The sequence below is a fragment of the Rhopalosiphum padi genome, chromosome 3 (genome assembly GCF_020882245.1).
Source record: "Rhopalosiphum padi isolate XX-2018 chromosome 3, ASM2088224v1, whole genome shotgun sequence".
Classification (NCBI taxonomy): Eukaryota; Metazoa; Arthropoda; class Insecta; order Hemiptera; family Aphididae; genus Rhopalosiphum; species Rhopalosiphum padi.
Window position 1 is genome coordinate 58345169 of NC_083599.1, and position 25942 is coordinate 58371110.

Genomic DNA, 25942 nt, shown 5'->3' on the forward strand with positions numbered 1-25942 from the left:
TCGATTAGGTAAATAAAATCGTATGATTATTTTGTTGGCACATATTTAAGTTTTGGGTCAACGCGCATATTCAAATCGATTTTCGATTCTGTTCTCAAACAACCACCGACAGAACATTACCAAAGAATTGTGTACTTGACGACGATCGTTTTCGATGGTCTACAATAGCCGAATCGCATAAAAAAAAAGACGGACGAATTGAAAAACTCGTACCACGCGCCAGTAAGAGTTTTATAATAAAAGCTATCACATTTTTTCGCTGGATGAACCGTAACTGCAACAACTGCAGCGCATCAATAGAATTCGTTCCGTCCATATAATAATATTATAATGTATGCAGTTATAATCGACACTCGCGCGCCTTTTGCAAAAAAAAAAAACACGATTAGACTCGTTATTGGGACATATAATAAATAGCATCATATTGTGACTCGAAAAAAAAAACACTGCGCTTCTGTTACGCACACACGCATGTTATACGCATTGTAATGTATTATTTTAATTTGTGAGCCGTGCGGTGTGTACGCAGTGGCGGTAGCGATGTTTGTTTAACGCAACGGAGGGCGTCCGCGCGGATTAAAACCTCCCTCTGCGGCTAATTTCACGGGCGCGGTGACTAACTACAGCTCACCCGCTCACTTCATGGCATGTGCGTTTTCGTTTAGACGTTGTATGATACGACAACAATATATAATAAAATAATATGTCACATTAAAAACGGTCGGATTGAATAATATTAATAATAACAATAAAATAATAATAATATATAAAGTGATATTTTAATCGCTCGGGGCGAACCGTTTATAATCGTATTGTGCATAATATTAAAATATGATATATCGATGCAAATACAAACACGGGCTGCGGTGTCGAGAGGGAAACCGCGAATAATTGTTTTTGTATTGTGGGCCGAGAAGAATTGGTTTTTTTTCGGACCACCTCGAAACCGATAAATTCAAATAGTGAATTAACGTGAATGGAAAAAATAATTTACTCAGCCAATAATTGCACTTGATTACTAATTTTTTATAATTTTAATCGTTAATGTCGCGGTAACTGGCAAGCGAATCTTTATATAGGTATATGAAAATAATTGTTTTTAGTACTTCTATATTTTTTGAAATTATATATAGAAGGTATGAATTAATAAGAATAAATATTTAATAAGATACGACTGAACTTCAAAATATTGATTAAACCATATTATATAGAGAATATATGAGTTGGTCTCAAAATCACCTTATGACGTTCAGATTTCTGTCAAAAGTTAACATTACATATTTTTTTGGAAAATATAAAACAATTAATTATAAAGATACCCGATTTTAAGTAAGATATTGGATTTAAAAATTAATTGATCGGCGAATAGACCAATCCTTGTTCATCCGACTTATTTCAATACCACCAAACTCTTTAATAGAATTGTTGCCTAAAAGGCAAACGGATGAACTATATGATGTACTTATATGATGTGTAGGTCCATTTATTTGCTACTAGATATACACACTCAACACTTACAAATTCCCACTGCACTTTTACAATTTCAAACCACGTTCAAATAGTACACTATATTATTTGTTATTTAATTTCTCTTGGCATTCGGACATTGACAGTTTTATGATATCATTATTAGTACTTAGTAATAACGGTTATTATTGCAGAGGAAGATTACTCACGTGTCCGTGCTTGTCCATCTCGTTGTTGGTGAGCTTGACCTTCTCGAATGACACAACCTGCTTGCGCAGCTGATCGCCAGTGAACGGCGAGTCGGGGTGCGTGTACAGCCTGTGCGGGGCGGGTGGGTCAGCCTTGCCGGCCACTAGCCACGAAGAACGGTGGTACGCGTAACGGTAACGCTTGTTGTCTACCGGTACAATGTCCATGAGCACAGCGTACCGCTGGTCCGCCCGCAACCCCGTGAACGATACCCGAACAGTCGGGAACATCCTCCTGCACAACAAAATGTCAATTAGTTATATGATGCACGAACGTCGTAAAATTGCAGCACAATTGTGAATTGAAAAGGTGAATTCACCAAGCATGATGATCTTTGCACGTCATAGTTTTTCTTCGATAATGAGTTAATTCTAATTCTGATTTATTGGACATTTTAAGTGTATATCTGCCTAGGTACTTAAAGACTATATTTTTAATCATTTAGGTTTTTAGACACAATTTCAGACTAATGAGTTATCATAATATGTGGTGACGCAAACATGTCTTTTCTACCACCGTTTTTCACGGTACGTAGCTATATTGTTAATGTTGACGCATAGTATACCGACATTTAAGTGAGTAATTTCTGAGTTATTAAACTTTATACACTAAATATGAATTAGTTGTAATACAGGGTTAGCCTAGTTCACCAGAGGCCATTTGTGGTAGCATCAAGTATTTATGTATAAAACAAATATTTGCTTCGCTGGAAAACCACTTACTCTTACTGTTTTTATATTAAAATAAAAAAAAAAATATTTTATAAAAGTTATATACAACTCTAGAGAACGTAATATCTACATGTACCGTCTCGTACAGCATTGTTTATTTGAGTTGAACAGAAACTATTCTGTGTCGTTAGCTTTAATATTAACATTATAATACCTTTGATCAAACTTATATGGTTGTGAGTTAGTATTTTTATTTTTATTTTTTAAGCTATAATTATGAAGTTAAAAATGATGTTTTTGATAACTTTATTATAAAATTAATAATTTAACCATACTTAAAGTAACCATATTTTAATACCTATTAGCTTTATGGTAGTTATCATGAAAAATAATACATTGAATTAAAATCATGCATGAGTACTACATTTATAATTGTAGCTAAAACTAAGATTTATTAATTTGTTATTAAATTACGTATTATACAATGATTTAATAAAATATTTAAAAATGCACAACAATCATTATTTGTAAGCTATGGCAATAAAAAGCGAATCAAGCATATCTTTTTTAACCGAGTAAAGTTAATATTTCTCTCATCAATATTAATTTTTAGAGCCTTTAGAGTATAATATGTTGTTTGTTAACTGTTAAATTAAATTATAACTATATTGTGTTCTTATATACAGTTGTTTTAACACATACGTTATAAAAAAAATGTTGTAATTATTTACGCTTAGGCAAATAGTTGAAACAGTCGGATTATATTAAATAATATAATACAAATGTATCGAACATACAATAAAAACGTATAAATTAAGTATTTTTACATTAAATTACACATATTATAATATAATATTCGTAAAAAATTTAAGGGTGTGGAAAATAGAAAAACGTGGTACTTATCAACTATAAAATCATAATTTAAATATGTTATTATTAGTTTATCGTTTTGCGTGCATTCGATAAGGCGCTAATAAATACTTAAACGAGATTTGCATCGAGTACAATAATTACGACGATGGACGCGTGTTCATACCGCGCTCACGGCAGTCACGGCATAACAATAGATCACGTGACGTACAAGAGCCATGATGCAAGCCGCGGAGCGATGGATTGGCGTGAAATAGAATGGAGTTGTCCGCACAAAGCCCGCGGTAACGAAACAGGGGACGACGACGGAAAAAGGGCGTATATAAGTCCGCAGCAGCAGCAGCGAACGTACGTGATATGGCATAGGTGCGTGCGTGAGATATGTAAAATATATTATATTCGCGTACATAGGGACATAGGGTATAATATTATGTATAACGACACAACGTCATGTACGTATTGTATACAGACATCGCAAGCTAGTTAGATCGGACGAAATAACTACGCCATAGTATACGTTATACAGAGTGATTCACTAAGCGTTTTCAAAAATATTATTTTGTAAATAATTTGCAAAAAAAAAAATTCTTCGTTAAAAGACAGTAGCTATTGTATCGCCCACAGGACACTTGAATTATATAGTATGAAAAATCTCAAAATATTTAAAATATGATCTTTAAATATAAGTATCAAATAATCCTGAAAATCAAAATTTGAATAAATTCATTATTATAAATAAAAGAAATTGCGACGAACGTGTTTGGCGAATCACCCTGTATGTAGCACGATTTCGTACATCACTATACATATATAATGTGTATGTGTTTGTGTGTGTGTGTGTTTGTATGTTGCGACCACAGCAGAAGTTAAATTGAATTCCCGGCCTTTCGTTTCCAAAACGCTGACAGGCTCCAAAGCCGGGCGCGCATAATTTGTGCGAAATCCCTAGTCTTATATCGTCGTATATAATAATATGTAGACACGTATTCTACACGTATTGCACGCTAAGAACCTCCGCCACCGAGGATATTTCCATGAAAAACCGCTTATACGAACGACCTCGGCGAGTGCGGAGATGATAAAAAAAAGGGACATTTCCACCCCAATTCGGACGTTGGTCGCCGTCCGGCGCTCGCATATCGTACATAATATAATATTATGTGTACGAACAATTTATTCGTCGTATATATAATATAATATAATAATAACATTATATAACCGTCGCGACCCATTATTGTTGTCCCTAACTGAGCAGATGACGTATCGCAGTCTTCGCCAGCACGTTCTTTATTGCTCACATATATATATATTAAGTACTTGTGCTCTGCTTACAAAGAAGCAGTCGACATACTGCACCGTTTGCGCTTTCCAATAAAGACTTTACCTATATATATATATACACTCCATCACGGTGCTCTGGTTCCCGCGATTTTTACAGTACCGGAACGCTTTGCAGACGATTGTCCGTTATATTTTATCAACCTATTTCATTGCTCGCCGTTATGGTATATTATTAAATCGGTTACTTATAGACTATTATTGACAACCGCGAAGACATAACAATGGCATTTTTCCGGATTAATTGTTTCGTATATTCTAATCGCTTAGGCTAAGCGGCTTAGCATTAACATAATGTTGATATTACATAAATTAAACATGCTTAGAACAATCTACTAAGCACAAAAAACCACTGAAAATAAGTTTTTTTTCAATCATTATCTGAACAAAATATTTTTATCTTCATTCAATAAAAATAATTATAATTTTATCCTTTTTTTATCCAAACACATTTTGGTTTCGTTTTCTAAAACCTTAATGCTTAACAGAATAAGATAAAAAAAAAATCTTCAACTGAGCTCAATACTGCACTAATGAGTTATATATTTTTTTTTCGACCAGTGGACATCCGCGACCAAATTTTAATAATGATCATCAGGCCTCCATATAGTATATACATATATTATATATATTGTATACTATATACAGTATAGTATATATATAATGACCGGTTATCAACAATGTTATAAAGTCAATTTTAAATGCTCACTAAATAATTCTTAGTTTTTGTTTTCACTTATAATCTTATAATAATAAGATATATTAAATATTGCAAACTCTTAATGTCGAATGTATAACATCACGGGTAACTTTTTTTGAATTTTAGAAAGTGTTCACGTTTATTTGTACGGCTATTTTAGACGCGCGATTTTTCGACAACGCATTAGTAGTCTCTCTCGTTCAAAAGTTTTTAAGGTGAATAAGTGTGCATTTAAAAACGGGATTATATAAGACACATATCGTAGGACATCCACAGGATATTGAGACGTATAATAATGCACGGACACGTCGTGCAGTGTATCGTATTCTGGGCGAGTTCAACGGCAAGAAACTTATGCGTCCATAAAGCGTCATTTCCGTATTCTATGCCTTCTACATAGTGTGCGTGTAACAATAATCATAATTATTAGTTCACTTGCGATACGGTAGGTGTAGAATTTTACGGATCCAAGTAAATGAAAATTCTTATTTTGCACGACGTTTGAACCACGCAACAACGATAATAATATTATAATGACGAATGTAATTCTGTAATTCCGTATAGTTTGCGTGAAATGTGAATTATACTTTAATAACTTATAAAAGGGCTATGCGTCATCCGCGGTGCACAAATCGTGAGTTGCAAATATCTTTTTAAATACAAATCACAGCTCGAATTCCAAAAGTGAATTAACTATATTAGTGTGTAACTCGATATTGGCTTGCACGAACTATACAGGCTAGATATTATAAAAAGAAGTGGATTCATAAATTAAAAATTACTATTGTCACCGTACTTCTTAATATTTTACCATTTGTAATAAAATAAAATTAATATTGATTATGTTTTTATTTATTTTAACTCAAAACAGTCAAAACTTAAATTTAACACATATATATATATTATATGTACATTACCTAATATACTTATATTTGCTGTGTTCTGAAACGATGATTATTCATGGTGATAGTGTTAAAAGTCGAAACAGCTGTATCTACATTATTTTCAATATCAATATTGGAGCTCATATACTGTCAAACAATTTATAAATAAAAATAATAACTTGTTATACAGGAGTGGTTCTGTTGGAATTTAATATTTTAGACTGAACTGACGATAAGGTTTATATCTCGTTCAATGTGGGTTGAATCTGGAATTATGATTGCTGAAAATAATGGCTTCTTCAAAGACTAGGTACTTATTGTCAATAATCAAAAAGTTATTGATTTTTCTTCAATTTTATTTGTGATCATTGACTCACCCCTAACTGTCACTCCCATATAAATATATAATAACTATCAGGTGTTATATACTAATATCCATGGTATATATTATGTTGTGTCGGATCGACAGCCCTGCAGCAGATAGTCTGTACCAAAAAAATAATTGACGGAAACATCATTGAAAATGATAAGAACCAAAATTAAATCCAGAAATTAAGAGGTTTCCTCTCTTACCCCCGAGGGATACCTCCTCCCATTTTCTACAGTGACTTTAATAATATATATTATAATCGGGTCCAACCGATTCACGGGCGATGTTAATTTTATTTTTTCGCTCGAGTCTATCCACCGCATAATTTATGTACCTGTAGGTGGTGGTGGCGTACAGGTATTACGTGGTTATGTATACATGTGGTATTAAATATATACGTGTGTCACGAGAAGGAAATCTCGCGCGCGTATATTATAATAATAATATTACACGTATGTGTATATAGGTTCAACATATTTACGTTGTTCGACGACCCACCTCGTTCCCACCCGCTGATTCTGAAAACCAAATCCACGTAAGAAATATTATGACCGTGTGGTTTGTTGTGGTTGCTACAATATTATTATTATTTCGAGTGATTCCGGACGGAACGCGACGAGGGAGCTCGCAGGAGGCGTTATTCGTGTGGCGTGTCGTAATCGTAAAAACGACCGCTCCGGTTATGAATCAAACACACCACACACGAGGTGGCTAAAAACCTGTTTTAACACATTTTTGTTTGTCTCCCCCGTCTCTCTCGCTACAAATTTAGCAAACGCTCATTTACATGTTTATATACAGCACCGCGTGCGACAAAACTAAAATAATAATAATAATACGATATCCTTTCGAGCGAGATCACTATCGAATCTGATAAGAATAAATAATTAGGCAAGGACTTATAATGACCGAGTTTTTGTGACTATAACGAGCGATACCGAAATAATAATAATCATTTTTCTTATTCATACCATAATAATATATAGACTGCATGTGGGCATACGACGACGTACAGATAGATATCGTAGTCGTCGTTGTCGTCGTAATAACACACAGGACTTCTGTGGTGTTACATAGTCAGTATCCGTAGTAAGTCCGTACGCTAAACATTGACTAAACGTGCGTGTTACTTATACCGTATTCTTATAAAAATTCTTATACATGCACCCAACAGGAAGCAATCGAGTACTATACCTTGGACGGAACAGTCGCATTCGTCTGAAAGTTGATTAAACACTTTACCAGAGCCGAAACTATTAAGCGGATATAGTTACTATTTCCTGCTCAACTTCCCCGAGGAAGTCTATTTGAATTTTGAATTAAAGCATAAGTACCTAATGCGTCCATCGGTCGTAACTACCGAAACGTTTAAACGTTTTGTTCGTTACAGAAAAGTGCAAACAAATGCACTAAGTTTTTATTTATTTGCCGACAATATAATAACTTTGCAATAAATCGAAAAACCTGATTCGTTCAGTAGAATTTAAATAATGTTTTACGTTTTCAAATCAACGGACAATTTACGTATACGGTTTTTTTAACGCATATTTTCGGCTGTGGGCCGCAGACAGCGATAATTTGACACACGAAATACGCGGGAGACGTTAGATTATATATTTGTATCGAATCATTATGATGGCTGATGCTATACATAATATCGTAGTCGTTATAAACCACTACCTACGTCTCGGTTATAGTCACTAGTCGCTGTCAAAATACGGTAGGTATAATGTTTTCCCATTTGATCGATCTACCGCCGCGCCACGACCACTTTGCGCAGATGTTATGACGTCGGGTTACCGGATGGATCTCGATTATCGAGAAATCGGTGGGAACAAACTGCAGGGGTGGGAGCTAGGCCACTAGCTATCGGTCTACTTATTCTTTTTTTAACTCGACTATATTACATGCACCTATCATAGTAAAAAATTTAAACGCTAGAAATGACTGACTATATCATAAGTAATCATTTGAATAAATAAATCTACGAAAGCGATATATATAGGTACTTAGATATTATGCCTTTCAACTTTCAAGTATCTATTTAAACTATTTGCTATGGTTTACGATACACAAATATTACCAATAATCACATAAAAACTAATGAATGTTATTCGTCAAAAGTCGTCCGGAATTCGAAATATCAACTAAGCGTAGTCTTTAAAACGTGCATTACGACATTGAGCTACATCGAACTGTTATAGAAAAATAATCAACTCATCGCGGTCGTGTGTCGTAAATACAAAACTGACTAGACCTTAACTCATCAACGCGTTAACGTCCTAAATCAGTCTTGGATACTATTTAATATATTTTTTTAACATGTATGTCATAATTTCGGATGATATATTTACAGGTTTACTGAACATTATATGCCAAAAGAAAATAACAATGCTCGAAAGACGGAAAGAGGAAACACACTTATTTGTCGGTTAAACGTTTTACATACCGAAACGATTCAAGACAATTATGATAAAATATGTAAATTATAAACGGCACGATAGTAATAATAATAAAATTTAATGCGATGCCATTCCGTTCCGTAAACTTTTATAACTCGTCGCCACAGGTCGATTGACAAAAAACTACGTTCCCGCGACAATTATTAAATTTCTAGCGAAATAATAATAATGTTGTATATTATTAATATTATTTATTGCTAACTGCTGTAATAATAATTGTATGATGGTCTGTTTCAAAAACCCTATCGTACCTATCCAACTGCAGCATCATTGCGTTGCCGTCCGGAAATGTAAATTATTAAAACACATTAAGTATTCTCATCCAGTCAGTATATAAAGTACCAAACGTTTAATATTATACAAAGATCTTTTAACATCTTTTTCTGTTAATTTTTTCCGCCGATTCATTGACAACGACTTCCATAACCGGTTTTTCTCTCTATTTAAACACGGATTATTACTTCCAATATAATAATTGTTGGTTAGGCGTACATAATATTATATAATGTGTTTTTGACTTTTGATTTTTTACTCGATTCTATCACGCACGTGAATCCCGTCTGTCCATATACTTCTTATATTATTATTTTGACGGATCCGCGCCAATGACATTACACAATTCGCAATAAATATATAGTGCAATTTAAATCATATCGTTACTACGCTTAGCGGGTTTTTTTTTTCAAAGTTTCACAGTTTGTCACGTTTTCTGATATCGTAAAGTAACGTAGTCACTCTAAATAAATAAAATGTATAATTATTTACATTTTAGAATATTGGCTCCTATGAGATGGAACAAAAACCAATGAAAACTGTCGAAAAGTAAGAGATAATTTCTTATCAACTCATTAAATTGTTCAAAATTTGAATGCAGTAACAAGTATTATTATTTTTTGGGGATCTACTAAATCTATTAAATAAGCTCATTGAGTAAAATTGTCGAATATTTATAAAAGTCTTTAGACAAAATTTATAAATATATTTCTTATAGATATATCTCGCGCCACTTTTTAAGGGGTTAGGTATAGGCAATTTTAATGACTATAAAATAAAAATCTAATATTGTATGTATATTTAAACACTGATCAAAAGTAAGTTACAAGAGGAACGCCAGCACCATTATAATGTGTTGTGTAATTACGAAATTAGTGAAATTGATTAGAAATTATAGATAAAAAAATCTAAATAAAACTTATAAAGATTAGAAATTCGTCTGTGTAATATATTTTAAATTCTGAACAAACCGGAGCAATGAATGTATTAATTATTTTATATTGATGTGTTTTTTTTGTGTCATGTATGTCTATCATCATCTTTAGGAACATAAAAATATTTTTATTTTCAACTTAAAGTGTGGTTAATTGAGAAAATGGGATCTAGTTTATCGTAGTTAGTAATTAGTATATTTGTGAGATGATAGAAGTTAAAAAAATACATTTTTTACTACTTTTCTTGATAATTTAAAAAAATTAGGGGAAAATGGAAATTTGTATATTAAACCGGGTATTGCTAAAATTTAATTCTTTATAATTAATAGACTTAGATCAAAATCGTGTAGCTCAACTATAACTATTTTTTAAATTAATAAGTTATTTGTTACTAAATAAATATGCAAATTACATGTTTTATATAGTACTCATCAACGAGTTAATATTTTATTGAGAAGTCATACTTAATCATTCTTATCAGTTGGAGTTTAGACTTCCGGAACGCAATAGAAAGTAAAATGGTTCTTTATTTAATTATTTTAAATAGTTTACAAAAATTATTTGTATAGTAATATCGTATGAAAACATGAATCAGTCTTTGGAATGTAAAAGTATGTAAATAAAGTTTATTTCCTCGGCATGTTTTATAAGACATATTATTATTTATAAAACACAGAAAAGGTTTTTATTTACTGCAAAAATACGCAACTAAAAATCGATTTTATCTTGTATTGTGATTTAAAAAAAAAAAAATTTGGAACATCCATCATACCAAGTGTAATTGCAGACGTCGTAATTTGGGATTTATGAGAATGCGATAAACGGAAAACTACCATAAGAGTGTTGTGTACAAAAATAAATATTGTTTTTAGAAAATAAAACGAGCTATTACAATAGTATGAACACAATATACGTCGAAAATAATTGTTAAAGTGTCATCGATACAGCAGGTTTCGTCGTGAGTATATCAGTAAAACCATATAGGAGACCAGTTTAAAAATGAAACTACATCGTGAAAATTTAAAACGTTAAATTGTTGTATCACATAATAACTCATACACTTGCAGATCAGTAGAGCACACGATAGCCGATATGGTTGAACATAAAAATGGATATATACATCATATTGGCTATTGGAACAATATATAAAACGAGTATATATACAGAATATCTTAAATGTATTCATTAATTTACGAATACCTATATCGTATGTCGTAAAAATGGCAAATATTTTAACGAAAAAAATATCTTATATTTCCACTATCTGCTTATTGTTTTGAAAGGTGATAAAAAATATATATAAATTCAAGTAAAGAGCTTCTGCTGTACATTAGGTTTAAACAAAATAAATCATCGTGTACACCGCGAAAAAAAACAATCCTAAACGAAGGAGATAGGCAAATAACAATATGAAGTGTATACGTTATAAAATAGAACTAAACGAACGGTTTTTTTTTGTATATTTAAATGACTGAAAACATCTTATGAGGGATTACATTATACTGAATTGGTAATAGGTAACAATATTTTTTTGAGGAAAGTTTTAATTTTTATCGTATTTTTAACATTTTAAGTTATTAGTCCCTCACCACTAAATATTACCATATTTCTGTATTATACATATTATCTTTAGTAAAAAAAATATTTAAAATGTTTGCAAATTGTACCTATTATTTTATACATTTAATATTTTACTTATATTACCTATAAGCTATAACTCTCCTTAACCGATAAAAAGTATCGGTATTTCGTAACCTCGCCAAAGCTGTCCCTTCTTCCGTGACACGACCCGTACACTTGGTTTTTTTTTCTCTATCGAAAACCTTACGAACGCCCACACGCCCACGAGAGCGTAAAATGTTTAAAATTCCGTCTTCTGTGCTATGTATATATTATATACATACGCATATAATATACATAAGCCGATACCCACCCGCACCTGCTGCACAGCCCGAAGCGGAGAGCTTTACAGCGCGCGACGTGAGTTATTGTGGTAATATTCAAATTACCCCCGAGGCACAATAAAGTGGAAAAAGAAAAACTTCGACTGCCCCACCCCAATACCACCCCTCTTCGTCCGATTCCATATAATACCTCACCTTCCCGGCCCACAGCCATTTTTCTTTCTTTTCACTCACCCCAACCCCCTACCACCACTTGCCCGAGGGCAATAAATGTATATACACTGCTACTGCTGCTGCTGCTGCTGCTCGTCTGCTCCCGCGGCGGAGGGTTTTCGGTTACTTAGCAACGGACCTGGTTTTTGCTGCGGTTCTCTCCTGATGGATATGACCCTATATATATATATATATTATCCCCTCATTCACCCATCATCCCCGCAACTAGGTCCTCTTTCGCGAAGGCTGCAAACTGGCTCTCGCACTCGAACGGTCTTTTCACCACCACACCACCACCGCAACCGCTACTACCCTGTAATTCCTTTTCGTCTCTGAATTATTAACCTGCGGGGCGATGGTGGGCCGTTATACTCACACGCACGTATCCCCGTATACGTGTATATTAAGCCAAGTTTGTCGGTGTGTGTGTGTATATATATATATACACATAATATTATGGTGCTATGGCGTTGAACGGCGGAAGTAGACGAGGGGACGACGGAAGACGACGAGGATGTGATGCGCATATATACCCGCGTGTGCGTGAGTACTACAAAGGGAGAGAAAAATATATATAATATCGAGTACGATATTTATATATATATACTTGGTGAGACGAAACGGGCTGCGGGAGGAATAGCGTTCACGTGATGTCAATGCAAAACGGCATTATTATATATATATCCCCTGCGTGCCGGACGAGCGGCGGCGTGTGTGCGCTTACGAACAGTCGTCGTCCTCGTCTCCGCCGAATACACTACTTGAGTAAATGTTTGACGACGACGACATTGCGGTCGAGGGAGACGTGCCGTTATGCACACACACACTCACACATATACATATTTCAATATATGATGCTATATTATGTATATACAAATGATATGTAAAATAACGCGCGTGCACGCATTGTGTTTGTATTACGGGCGAGGGGGGTCGCACGCAAATATAGCGCACATGTAGGACTATACCTACTGTAGTCCCGGAGGGGGTGAGGGGATGAGGTGGTAAAGGGTGGAAAAGCTAAAAAAAAAAAAAAAGTAAATAGTCGTAGCTGGCTATTTAAATAAACGGCACACACACACACACACATACGTGGCGAATAGTATTACGGGGCTGTACATATAGCAGAGGGACGTATATTATACGTGTGACATATATGTATATATGTGTATATTATATATACAAACCGTATAATATAGTGTACATATGCGTGTAGGTATACATCAGTATAGGGCGAACCCTTTTGCGGCGCCACGGTCGTTATTCAAATATCGTATATTGCGCGCGTATATATATATATATATAGGTACGTATACCGTTATATTATTATGTTCGCGTTCAATATGTCGCGACGTTTTTATTCATTTCCCAAATGAAAACGTTATGGACATATTGCATAATATCGTACGGGGTGTCTCGCCGCGTGTTTGTGTGTTTGTCCTCGTACGCGCCGTTTATATCTAGCTATTACCCTATAGTGTACCACGTTCCCCCATATCAGTCTGCCTTGGCCTCAAGACACGCCCAATTGTTTGTGAATATATAATGTATTCTACAACAACCGTATGACGAATACATATTATTACATATACCCATAGAGTGGCTAATTCTATTTTTGAAAATGTTTACACGGCTTAGCACTATACTATGAATATTGGCGATCTAAAACGAAAACGAATATACCAGCTAGTACACATTTTTTTCGATTTAAGACTTGTCGGACACGGTCACATTTGGGATATATAGAAAAAAATCGACTACAACCAGAAAGTTATTATTCCTGCAAAAGTATTATCATAATTAATATGTATTGCAATAATTTCTATAGTTGAAAGCTAATGTACTAATTTATTAGATATCACTTTTTACAGAAAACCAGTTATTAACAATGTTATCTATATCATATACTCTATACATAATAAGTACGTATTGTATATTAGTGGTAACAGCTAAATCATGTGATTTAAATATTATTTTTGGTACTCACATTAGTTAATATTGTTGTTATTTTATGGTTTTGTATAATATGCAATTATAATATAAATATTATAAACGGTATTTCAAATTTTAACGAACACTGCGATAAGCTCGATTAATTGATTTCGATTAAATATACGTATAAAAACCTAAACATGTAAATGGGATAGCACCAAATTTATTACATTGTTACACCACAATAAACAATAAGAATTCGTTTGGCGATTTAAAAAAAAAAGTTGAAACTTTTATAGAACATATCAGTGAGTAGGTACATATCGTACGATTAATTAGATTTGTTTTAAGAAAAATTATATTAACTATGATTTTAGTAATTATAAAATAATTGACATTTTTTTTTTTTTTTTTGTAGACATAATAATATGTGATTGCTGCAGATAGATTAGCGTACAAGTACAATCGCAGTATTTGAATAATTTCGTGTTTGGGGCATCAGTTATATAATTCTTATTTATTAGTATCCGTGGTACATCGAATATACAAAACTGCTGCAGTACGTACGCACCAAGTGCACGTTTATATACTGCAAACCATCGAACACATTATTTAAAAAATATATCACATACATGTTGGAAAAAATCTTTTAAGCAGATAACTATATTTATAATCTCTTGTTGACCACGTGTTCGCGTGTAAAAACGTGTGATCGAATGTACTTAATAAAGCATAATTTTCGAAATTCAATCGAACCGAGATAGATAATGATATTTGATATTTTATGGCTCGCGTGGTAAACTACTATAAAAATAATAATAATAACACTAATATACTTTGTAAGAGTTGAAATGGATAAAGTATATAGCAATATAAAATAGACAGTGTAATAATATAATAATAATATTAAGTCGTTGTGTAATATTTCTCAAAGCAATAAAAAAAATTAAATTAATGTGTGTTCGTGGTAATCATCTCTTGTCATCCCGTCGTCAATCTGAATAGTTCAAAAATCAAGATAAAAACATCACAGACTATGAAAAAACAATTTTCACGAACCCATAGAATTTATATGAATAAAAGGATGAGATTTTTTTCCATTTGTATATAATTTTGTAATGTTATATACTCTTATATACTCATGTGTAACGACTAACGATATCATACGAAATACTCTATCTCTCACACACACACGTTATATGTAACGTTGCATCGACATACTTATAAAACGTAATATTCATTCATTATTCACTTTCAGAATTGGAACTATAATATACCTTTATTAAAAAATACGAAGTTAAAATGTAAGTATAAGCTTACTAACACCAAAGTCTAACTTCACGTGATCATATGAGTACTATTGAAACTTATCTGCAGATATTATGAGAAGTAAAACTGTTTAAATTAAACATATTCATTTATATACATATAGACAGTATACACCTATAAATATTAAGAAAATCTGATTTATTGAATAATCAATGCATATGTACTATTCAGACCTTTGACTATAATATAGTACATTGAATTTAGGGAAAAACTGTTGTCAAGTCGGTGTAACTGCAATCTGATAAATGGACAGTGAACAATATACGAAACCTACGGATCCGCGTAGTGCTCGTGTAAAGTTGCATCGGCCGACGTTATAAATGGATTGGGATGTTAAAAAAAGAAAAGACTTCCCGTCGACGAAACCTCGCACAATTGCCACGCGTGCGTGCACATGCCACATAATACTGCGCCTGGGTAACGGTTACCTGTACAATATAATAATGCCATAACAGTATACCTTAGTTCCTATAACCCGTGCAATCGTTGCAGATCAGTTGAATGCACTCTCGGTGCAATTGCGTGATGCGTTTTCCTAATCGTCACGTCGTCGGAAGAGTATTATGATAATTGAACAATTATTGTTGTCGTAGGTACGTTGTCGTTGCAGCGTGTAATCAAACGCGTGCAACAATAATCGCTGTACATCACAGGCGACGAGCCTAATTAAGCACTATGCGTGAATATAACATGTTATAGGTAAGATATATTTAGATCTACGCGTGTACACATGCATTGTGCAACTACCTCCGATGTATATGTTTATGCGCGACGTCGGAAATCTACCTTCCTGGTCCCAAGCGATTCTATGATTACTGCGGGACAGTAACCTGTGTGTAAACAATATCGCAACCCATATATCTAACCTAACCATCGCAAACCGTGCCGGATTTAGACGAAAATGTTCTCGAGCGTATCGTATACGTATATAGTTACTGTTTAATCGGTGGAAAATGGAAATAATTTAGACGGTTTTAGGGGTGTCGGAACCGATATTTATTAAGGAGCAAAATGCATGCAATTTCTAGTAACGAGGCATGGCGGCCATACAGAAAAATAAAATCAAACATTTTCAGTAGTCAATGACGAAGTTATAGGAAAAACAATCTTGCCGATGCCTTGTTAAATAGTCGGACTTTTATCATTTTTCTTTTCTTATTTTTTTTTTTTTTTTTTTTGAAAAAGGAAATATTGTTTAGGTCGAAATAGACTCCAAATCCTTAATAACACTAGAAAAATGTTTCAAAATACTCAAAAATCTATGACGTATATATGACGTTTATTTTAATTTCAGAAAAAAAAGTATTTTTTAAAATTGAAATCCAATTTAACCTAAATTAAGTCTTAAAAAATAATCATAAAAACTGACTATTTTCGAGATTTAAGAATTTTTCCTGTAAGGTAAGTTTTGTACAAAAATCGTGTGGACTCCAACACCTTTAACAATATTTAGTCGAAACGATCAAAATAAGGAAAGAATAAAGATATCACCTCTGTCGTTTTATAAAATGTATCGCTTATAACTAAATCAGTCAGAAAAGAATATTGCTTTTTTACAAATGACTACATTAACTTCAGACTTAAGGTCTTTTGCAACTTCTTATTTCATTTATCAAATTATGGTTTTACTCTAAAAGTAAATAGTGTTTATTTAATTATAAATTAATTATGCCAAAATGTAATTTTACCGTCAACGATAATACAATGTAATTAACAGAATAGGAAAAATAGAATTAAATTAAATTATTTCTATAGTCATAATATGCAAGACACTTGATTGTATTAATTATTTAGATTTCCCAATATTTCGTTTTGTAATTAAACAGATTTTTTTTTTTTACAAATAGTATATAATCACGAAATTACCGGATATGTAAAAATTAAATTAAATACTTCTTTAATGACCATTGGCCATTGACCATTGACCATTGATCAGGGATTATATCTAAACAAATTTATCCAACATAATATGTTATTATAATACATCATGTGTGCTTATTGTATACCAGTAAACGGAGGTCATAGATCCGATGTATAAACATGTATGAAAGCCGGTGAATGCTGGTAAGTAAAAGATTATATATTAAATATTTATATACGACATGATACAGTTTAATATAATTTATAATAATATGCATGAGTACCAAAATCATTATTATTTATAAGTTACAATATTATTAAATGATTTAAATTAAATGTGCATTTACCACGATGTCGGAAAACTTTCGCGAGAAAACAAAGTTTTCGACGGTATAGCGCAGTGATATGATCTAAAAACCAAAATATTTCGGAACTAATAAGAAATGGATATAGGACCAATTTTTATAATACTAGGTAATTACTTCTTTTTTTTTAATTGTATATTTGTTGTTATATAAATACAATTTATAAAGGTATATCTAACTAATTTCACGCCTAATAAATAGTAATAAATAATAATAGTGGATCTAAATTGTTCTTATTTATTTAGCGCACACGACCATGTATTTCAGTATTTTAATTCACAGCGCGAGATAATGATATAAATGTCGATGTTAGTTGAAATTAATATTTTTATTAAAACATAAATACTGAGGAGAGGCGATAATATCACGTGTTCGAATTATAGATAATACATTTATTTATACGATTTTTCCGAAAATATTATTACGCTAACACTTTATTACCATCATATTATTATCATAAATTAAGTATTAAATTTATCAAGCAATATTGTATGTTCAATCTATGATATTATAAAAAAATATTATTACTTTATCTTTTCGTAGTACAACACTAAATAAATAACAATTATTTTTACGGATATACTATAGAGGTCGTTAAAAATTGCGCACGTTATCGACTTTATTGATTTTAGTGAACTGTCTCCGATAGCTGATTATGAGGTTAATTTTTATTCCGTCTCGATATAATAATTGATTCGAGGTATGAAGAATATAATATGTATAATATGAAATAAAATGAAATTAATAGATGATAAGCCATGGAAATTAAAATATATTCAATTCGTGTAATATGTTAAACGATGGCATTGCACACGTATTCGATGTAGTTCGATTATAGACAATTGCTTTTATATTTTAGTATATTATCAAATATCTATAGTTGCACACCTATTTTCAGTTTACTTTTACATTATTTAATTATGATTATTGATATTTCATTTAAAACTTTTAATATTTACTACAGGAAATCGACATTTTATTATGTTTTATAATCAAATATAGGTATTTTTTTATTCAAACAAAATATATTATTTGAAGTTAAAGAAATAAAAAATAATCTTAATTGCACCTAAAAACACGAATGTTTGACAGCGTGACAAAATATAATTTTTACAACTTTTATGAAAATTAAATACTGTAAATCTGTATATCACTATAGATCAGCTAAAATAATTATTAAATAAATATATATTATATTGCCTATTAAATATAATTATAATTTAGGTAGTGAATATTATAGGTAATACACTTTTGACAAGTATGCGAGATGTAACGAAATCGTATTAAAAAGTATACCTAAATATTTTTAAATGAATAACTTTTGTGCAATTATGGTTTGAGTATAATATTATTATTTATTAACTTTAGTTTTTCACATTATAATATTCAAATAATAAAAATATTAATTTTTTATATTTGACTTTATTAAGGTGGAGTGTTAAAATGTATAGGTAGGTGTATAAAATGGTTTTACATTTTTAAACGCTTCAATAATTTCATTATAAGTACCGTTGAAAATCAAATGTAAATCCAACTCGTGTTGTCAAATTAAAGTGTCATTAGCGTTCGACTTGTGTGGTAAAACGTTTAGGATAATTTAATTCCATCTATAGAAATATTTAATGATGTTAGTACTCGTCGGACGTATTATTATAATGTTTACTTCATATTTTCCCACTCGAAACGAAAACGTACAAAATGAAATATATACATTTAAATTCATTATATAAAAATGAAATTTAAAAAATGGAAAAATGAAAATGTTTGCTAGATATATTATTATAAAACGTTGACGTAGTGTATATTACGAGAATAGGACTTTAAAATTGTATTCAATCGTTATACTATATTAATGTCGATAAAAAGTAAATAATATGTTCCGACAAATTCAAATGAAATTTATTTAAATACATTTGAACGTCTTAAAGTTTTGTAAACGAAACCACAGGAACTGGTGAAACCGCTAGGATGAGTATATTTGGATAGATTGCATACCTAATTAGTAGTTTTTGTTTGATGCAAGCGTTGAGGCCATGTTTTTACACGTAAAATGTATTCGCGTCATACTACATACATACATACGCCCTTTACGTTTGATTTGACTCATTAGTGTTTCATAGGTAGACTAATAATAAATTATTATTATCAATGCAAAGTTATACGCTAAACGTTTATAGGTAACGTTCTGTATATATTATGCAGTCGGGTAATATAGCAGTATTTATATATAGTAGAACTAATAATGTGTTCAACTCTCCGATGTTATATTATTATAATATGATAACTGCAATTACGTAAATGTTGTTTACTGACCTGCCCGTCTTCGTGATGATCATCTCGGTGCCGAGCTCGTTGAACTTGTCCCACAGATCTTTGGTTTCCAACCGGCAGCTGACGTGCTGCAGCTCTTCCGAGTTGCACCGTTCCTCCAGCACCGGATTTGCCACCGCGGTGGTCGCCACGGCCGACGGCGGCGGCGGGCTGGACGTAGACGACGATATTACTATCTCGTCGGCCGGCGAATCGCGGGACGATCGGATCGTGACCATCGTGTCGCTGCTGAGACGCCGTTTCCTCAGCGGTTTTCCGTCTACAAAAGCCGGCACGATAAATGAAACAAACAAAAAGAAAAACATTTTCATTTTCACGGGCTAGGCATGCCTCTATACACACGTATATTTTATATTATATAAGTGCCCTGGGACCAAACCAACTAACCTCTACTCCTCCCCCCCCCCCGGCTCATTTCCAGCGCCACCATTTACGAAAAAATAGGTGTAGCAAAAAATAGGTGTAGCAAAAAATATCGGTTTAACTGTAGCTATAACAAAAAACCAAATGTACATGGATCCGATTGTATTTCAAGAAAATATTATAACATATTATACTAATAATTAGTTAGTATACAGATGTTCAATTAATTGTTATTGATAACTAACCCGGCATAGAATAGTAAAATAGTTTAGGGTTTAAAATAAAAATTCCCAAATTTACCAATTTCAAATTTTGGGTGAATTTTAGCATTTAACGAAGAAAAAATTTTGGGATTCTAGGTTATTCTTTTTATTGATAAAATTAGTTATATTATAAAATCATTTTTCAATCAACGTTCAAATTTAGTCAAAAGCGCCATTGAAAATTGAAATACTTAAACTAACCAAATTATTAATCACCTATCCTGTTACGTCGTGATAAATTATATATATTGATTCTATCGATTAAACGAACAAAAAGTTATTTACGAAATTTGATAAACCGAGTAGATACTTCAAAACCAACAACTAGCTGTTCTTTATGGCTCAATATATACTCATAATCATAACTCATAGTAAACTTTTATGAAATAAGTGTAAAGGTAGACGTAACCTCCCAAGAAATAGTAACTTGCAAATATATCGGCTATTTCGAAATGAAATACAGATTTTATTTTTCAAAACCCATTTTTTTTTTATTATTATTACTATAATGAAACATTTTTATACAAATAAATAACGATTATTATACTTAATATAGATGATATTGACAGTAGATATAACTTACTATAAGTTTTATAGAGACTTATATTTATTATACATTAACGAACGTGTTGGCCATTGGTTATTTTTTTTTCTTATCAAATTGTTCAACACGTTTTCGTCAAAAATGTTAACTTACTATATATACATGCAATAACGTAGATAGAATAATGAAATGCACACTGTACATATTATTATAATAGCATGTGGTTCGCGCTTGTATATTATTAATTTATGTTTCAAACAATGGGTAGGTGGGTTATGTGAGAAGAGGTTTGTATAAATTTAAATAAAACCCATACAACATGTATACAAATTAATGTATATTACTATTTTCTCTTTCGAGGTGTTTGCTATTTTTATTGATCGTCATATATTAATCTTCGCGTTATCTACACCATTGACGGGCGACAGTAACAACAAACGATTATGAAAGTGAATCGAGAGAATATTATAAATTATAATATTGTGTACGAGCAGGCCAGGTATACATGCACTGCAATCTACGAGTAGACTAAAGTCTATACAAATATCATAAAAATCGTCATAACCGTGATTAAATAGGTAATAGGTGCCTATACATATATATTATTATAATCGTCGTGACACATTGTAAACAAATCGATCAGTGAAATCATCGTCGTGTCAACTTTACACCATAACGACAAATAATCGTTTAATTCCTGCAATAGTCGACTATTGTACTGTATATAGGAAGTAGATATAGGTATACAACATTGTGTTTTAACTACGCGAGTTGTGTAATTTGTATATCGTATACATACATATATATATATATAGAGAGAAAGAATAATTGATATCAAAACAAAACACACTTAAACGTGTCATGTCTAACACGAGTCGATATTGAAACGTTTTATCTACGATTGTTGTTTACGAGCGGACGGTGGCAATATTATAATCATATTGTACCTATATACTGTGTTATCGGCGTTGGCGGAGTCGTCGAACGTGTGTGTATATAATATATCGACCGTCGAACTATTTGTTATAGCCGGAATGGAACTCAGGTGTGCAAACACGATAAGAAAAACGAAAATCGAATTTTCCCACGGTCGATCTCCTCGAACACGCGGCGTACGTATACAAGGATCAAGGACACGTTATAATAATAATGTACAATAATTCGACATGAAAATATATATTATACGGCAAGACGACACACACACACACCGTTTGTGCGTGAGTACATGTTGTACGGTATTTTATATTAGTTTTATATTATAATATCGTTATTGCCTGACGCGTGTCATCCTCACCTTCGTCGTCGTCAGTGGCGGCGGCGGCGACGGTCTGATGGTGACGGCGGCGGTGGTGATTGTGATGGTGGTGCACGTGGTGACGGCGCTGGTCCCGGTCGTCGCCGTCGTCCGGCGGCGACGGTGTGGACAGCGAGGACGACGACGACTGTTTGTCGGCGGCAGCGGCGGCCGTAGCGGTGGCCGCGGCGGGCTGTTTTCCCGCGATCGCGGCGGCCGCTGCTACGGCGGCGGCCGCGGCCACTGCGCCCTGGTCGCGCCGCGCCAGTATGGCGGCCACCGAAAAGTCCGTGGCGCACGGCCGCAGAGTAAAGTTCTGTTCCATCGCCGGCACCATATACCTACGCGCCGGACGCCGAAACGCAACGTCTGCAACGGACCTTTGGCCTGCTCTCACCCGGTCTCTGTTGTACCGCGGTTGCGGTATAGTCGCACGCGCGAATACCGAACCGAACCGATAGCGCGATGAACGGTTTGAATACGACCGCGACGACGGCGATGTATAATATCGATGAACGGGTTTATCGCGTGTACAACGATCGAAAGTCGCGACGATATCTACGATAATGGAGTTATCGTCCGCGGAAAAATAACGACAACACTATGTTGTTGGCTCGGCCGTGTCGGTATATTATAATGATATGGCAGATTGCTGTATCATATTATTATTGATATTTTGTTTTCGTCAATGTTTACAATAATAGTCATTATTCCGACATCGTTTCCGCAATATCACACAAACGACAATATATCAATATAATTATATTGACGTACGAGACGTATACTGACTTTCGACACGGACGTCTACTGGCACGGCAAATTATTATACAATATTATAATTTTAAAAAAATCGCTGGTATACCATAATAATATTGCAGTATTGCAGCGTAGTGATGTGTGCGTGCGCGGGCCCGGGAATCTTGTGAAACGCGTGTTGTTATGTGCGACCGACGGACGATAAAAACGGACGCACACGCGCCGCGGGTGACAATCGACGAACCGGCGACCGGTCTCGTGTATGAGTGAGCCGGCCGTCGCCGTCGTCGCAGTCGCAGTTGCAATCGTCGTCGTCGGCGGCGGCGGCGGCGTGCGTCGTACGTTACGCTCTGTGCGTGTTCGTAAATGCGCTCCGATGCTTGTGTGTGTGTGTGTGTGTGTGTGTGTGTGTGTGTGTGTCCGCAGTTGTATGTGTGTAATTGTCTATGTGCTTTTGTGTGTGTGTGTGTGGTTCCCCACTCCGCCACAGGTCGGCACAATGGGTTTTTCTGTTACGCCCCGGACCACTCCTCCGAGGACCGGAGACCGCGGTGAATGGGCGGCGCGAAAACTCCACCACGTCCACCTCCTCCTCGTCCTCTTCCGCGTCGTCGTCGTCGTCGTCCTCCTCCTCCTCCTCCGGGACACTCGCCACCCGCCGCCACCTCCGTCGCCGACGCCAATTTCGACGTCGTCATCCGCGGCACCCGCAGACCGTTCGACACTATAGCACACCGCGCGCGCCGCCACAGCCGCCCACCGACAGTAATAACATCGATCAAACGATTATCAAACCGCAATGAAAGCGATTATATTACTATTATTATTATTATTATTATTATTGTTGTTGTTGTTGTTGTTGTTGTGTGTGCCGCGCGTACACGAAGACGCGTATAGTAGTGGCGATAAAAAAATAACACGTCGCCGTCACTAAACACACTACCGTTTAATGGATAGGTATACGCGCCGCGCGTATTTATTATAAAGTATTTTACAGGCGCTTTTCTTGGGCGCCGGCTGTGTCTATATGTACAGTATATACATGTCACACACGATACGACTCATTACTACTCCCAGTGAGTCGTCACAACCTTACCTACCTCAAAACGTATATGTGTATGCCATCGTGAAAATGATTTTAAAAATTCAAAACGGATATACGAGTACATATATAATATTATATTATGTAGGTATGTAATATAGTCCAAAATAATTTATAATCTACATACCTATGAGTGTTATATAAGAATATTTTTTTAAAAATGGACGATAGATCTTAATACTCTAATTTCCACCTTAGCAACCTTTTTACAGTTTTAGGTAGGTTTATAGGTATTAATTATATTATACTATAGTTCGAAGAGGCATCCTAAACGGGCGAGACTCTATTCGACCAAAAGCTCAATATTTATACTTTATGTTACATCCTACATGTATAGAAAATATATTAAAAATATAAGTCGCTTGTATGAATAAAAATACTTAAGTACCTAAATAATTGTTGTCATTTATTATTTTATCGGTGGTCGTCGAATTTGATTATGACGGCTGCAGTTCATAGATAGATGTATAAAAATACTTATATATTTGTCTTTTCTAACTTTATAATATTATACATAACATTATGTTTCTAAACGTGAAAAGCACATGTACCTAGTTCATGATTATAGACTATAATAACCACTGTAGGTACTATTTCAATATAATAATTTTCAATAGCAAAAATTATATCGTCATAATATTATTTGTATTGTATATATAGACATTACATATTTTTTATAAATTTATATTTTTAATACTTTTTATAAGTATAACATAAAGTAAATATTAAATGTTTTGGTTTGGCCAAGAAAAAGTTCTACAATAATTTTTCATATAAATTTAAAGTTTCGATATTAAATACTTTCAACTGTATAATATAACGATCATATAGTTGCATACACTGCAGATGTAGTTTTAATATTTTATGAAACTTTATAATAGTATATAGTTCATGTTATTTATCATATGAATATATATATATGAAACCGTATCAACTAATAGGTACCTAAAAAAATGTGCCATAAAATGATATCTTATTTAAATTAAATTTATTAAGCTTATCGTTTCTGCGAATATTATCATATTTAAATAATTATTAGGTACTTATATTTGAATCTAGCATCTAAATAATATTTATTATTCTAAGAAGAATAACTATTCTCATCACTTCAGCTTTTACGTTTCTGTTATCAGTTCTATCAAGTATTTATATATACATATTTAACGACGCAATTAAAAACAGTTCTAAAAATCATATTAAACGTTTTAATGTTTTGTGTATAATACTCGTACATATTATTATGTCATAATAATTGGCATAATATAAACAGCTATAATAATTATTATAATTACAGCTTATTGATTTCTATGAATATATACCTATATTTATTTAGTCTATATTTTTAATATTTTCATATTATTATAGATTAAATATTATTGTACATATCATCTTCCAGAGTCCTTGTCGTCCACGATCTCTTATAATTCCGCTGCAATGTAGTGAAGCATCAAAAATATATATACCTAC

The 25942-nt window shown here is 33.3% G+C and overlaps 1 protein-coding gene across 1 annotated transcript in view; it reads right to left on the bottom strand.

Moving 5' to 3' along the window:
- Positions 1-23701, bottom strand: part of LOC132926963 (T-box transcription factor TBX20-like) — a 61787-nt gene extending 38086 nt beyond the window's left edge. Inside the window, exons 1-3 of the mRNA XM_060991392.1 lie at positions 22618-23701; positions 20136-20412; positions 1677-1950 (exon numbers count right to left, since the gene is read on the bottom strand). Coding sequence (XP_060847375.1) covers positions 1677-1950; positions 20136-20412; positions 22618-22954 — 888 coding nt within the window. The 5' untranslated portion in view covers positions 22955-23701. The remainder of the gene's footprint in view (positions 1-1676; positions 1951-20135; positions 20413-22617) is intronic.
- Positions 23702-25942: the final 2241 nt, after the last annotated feature.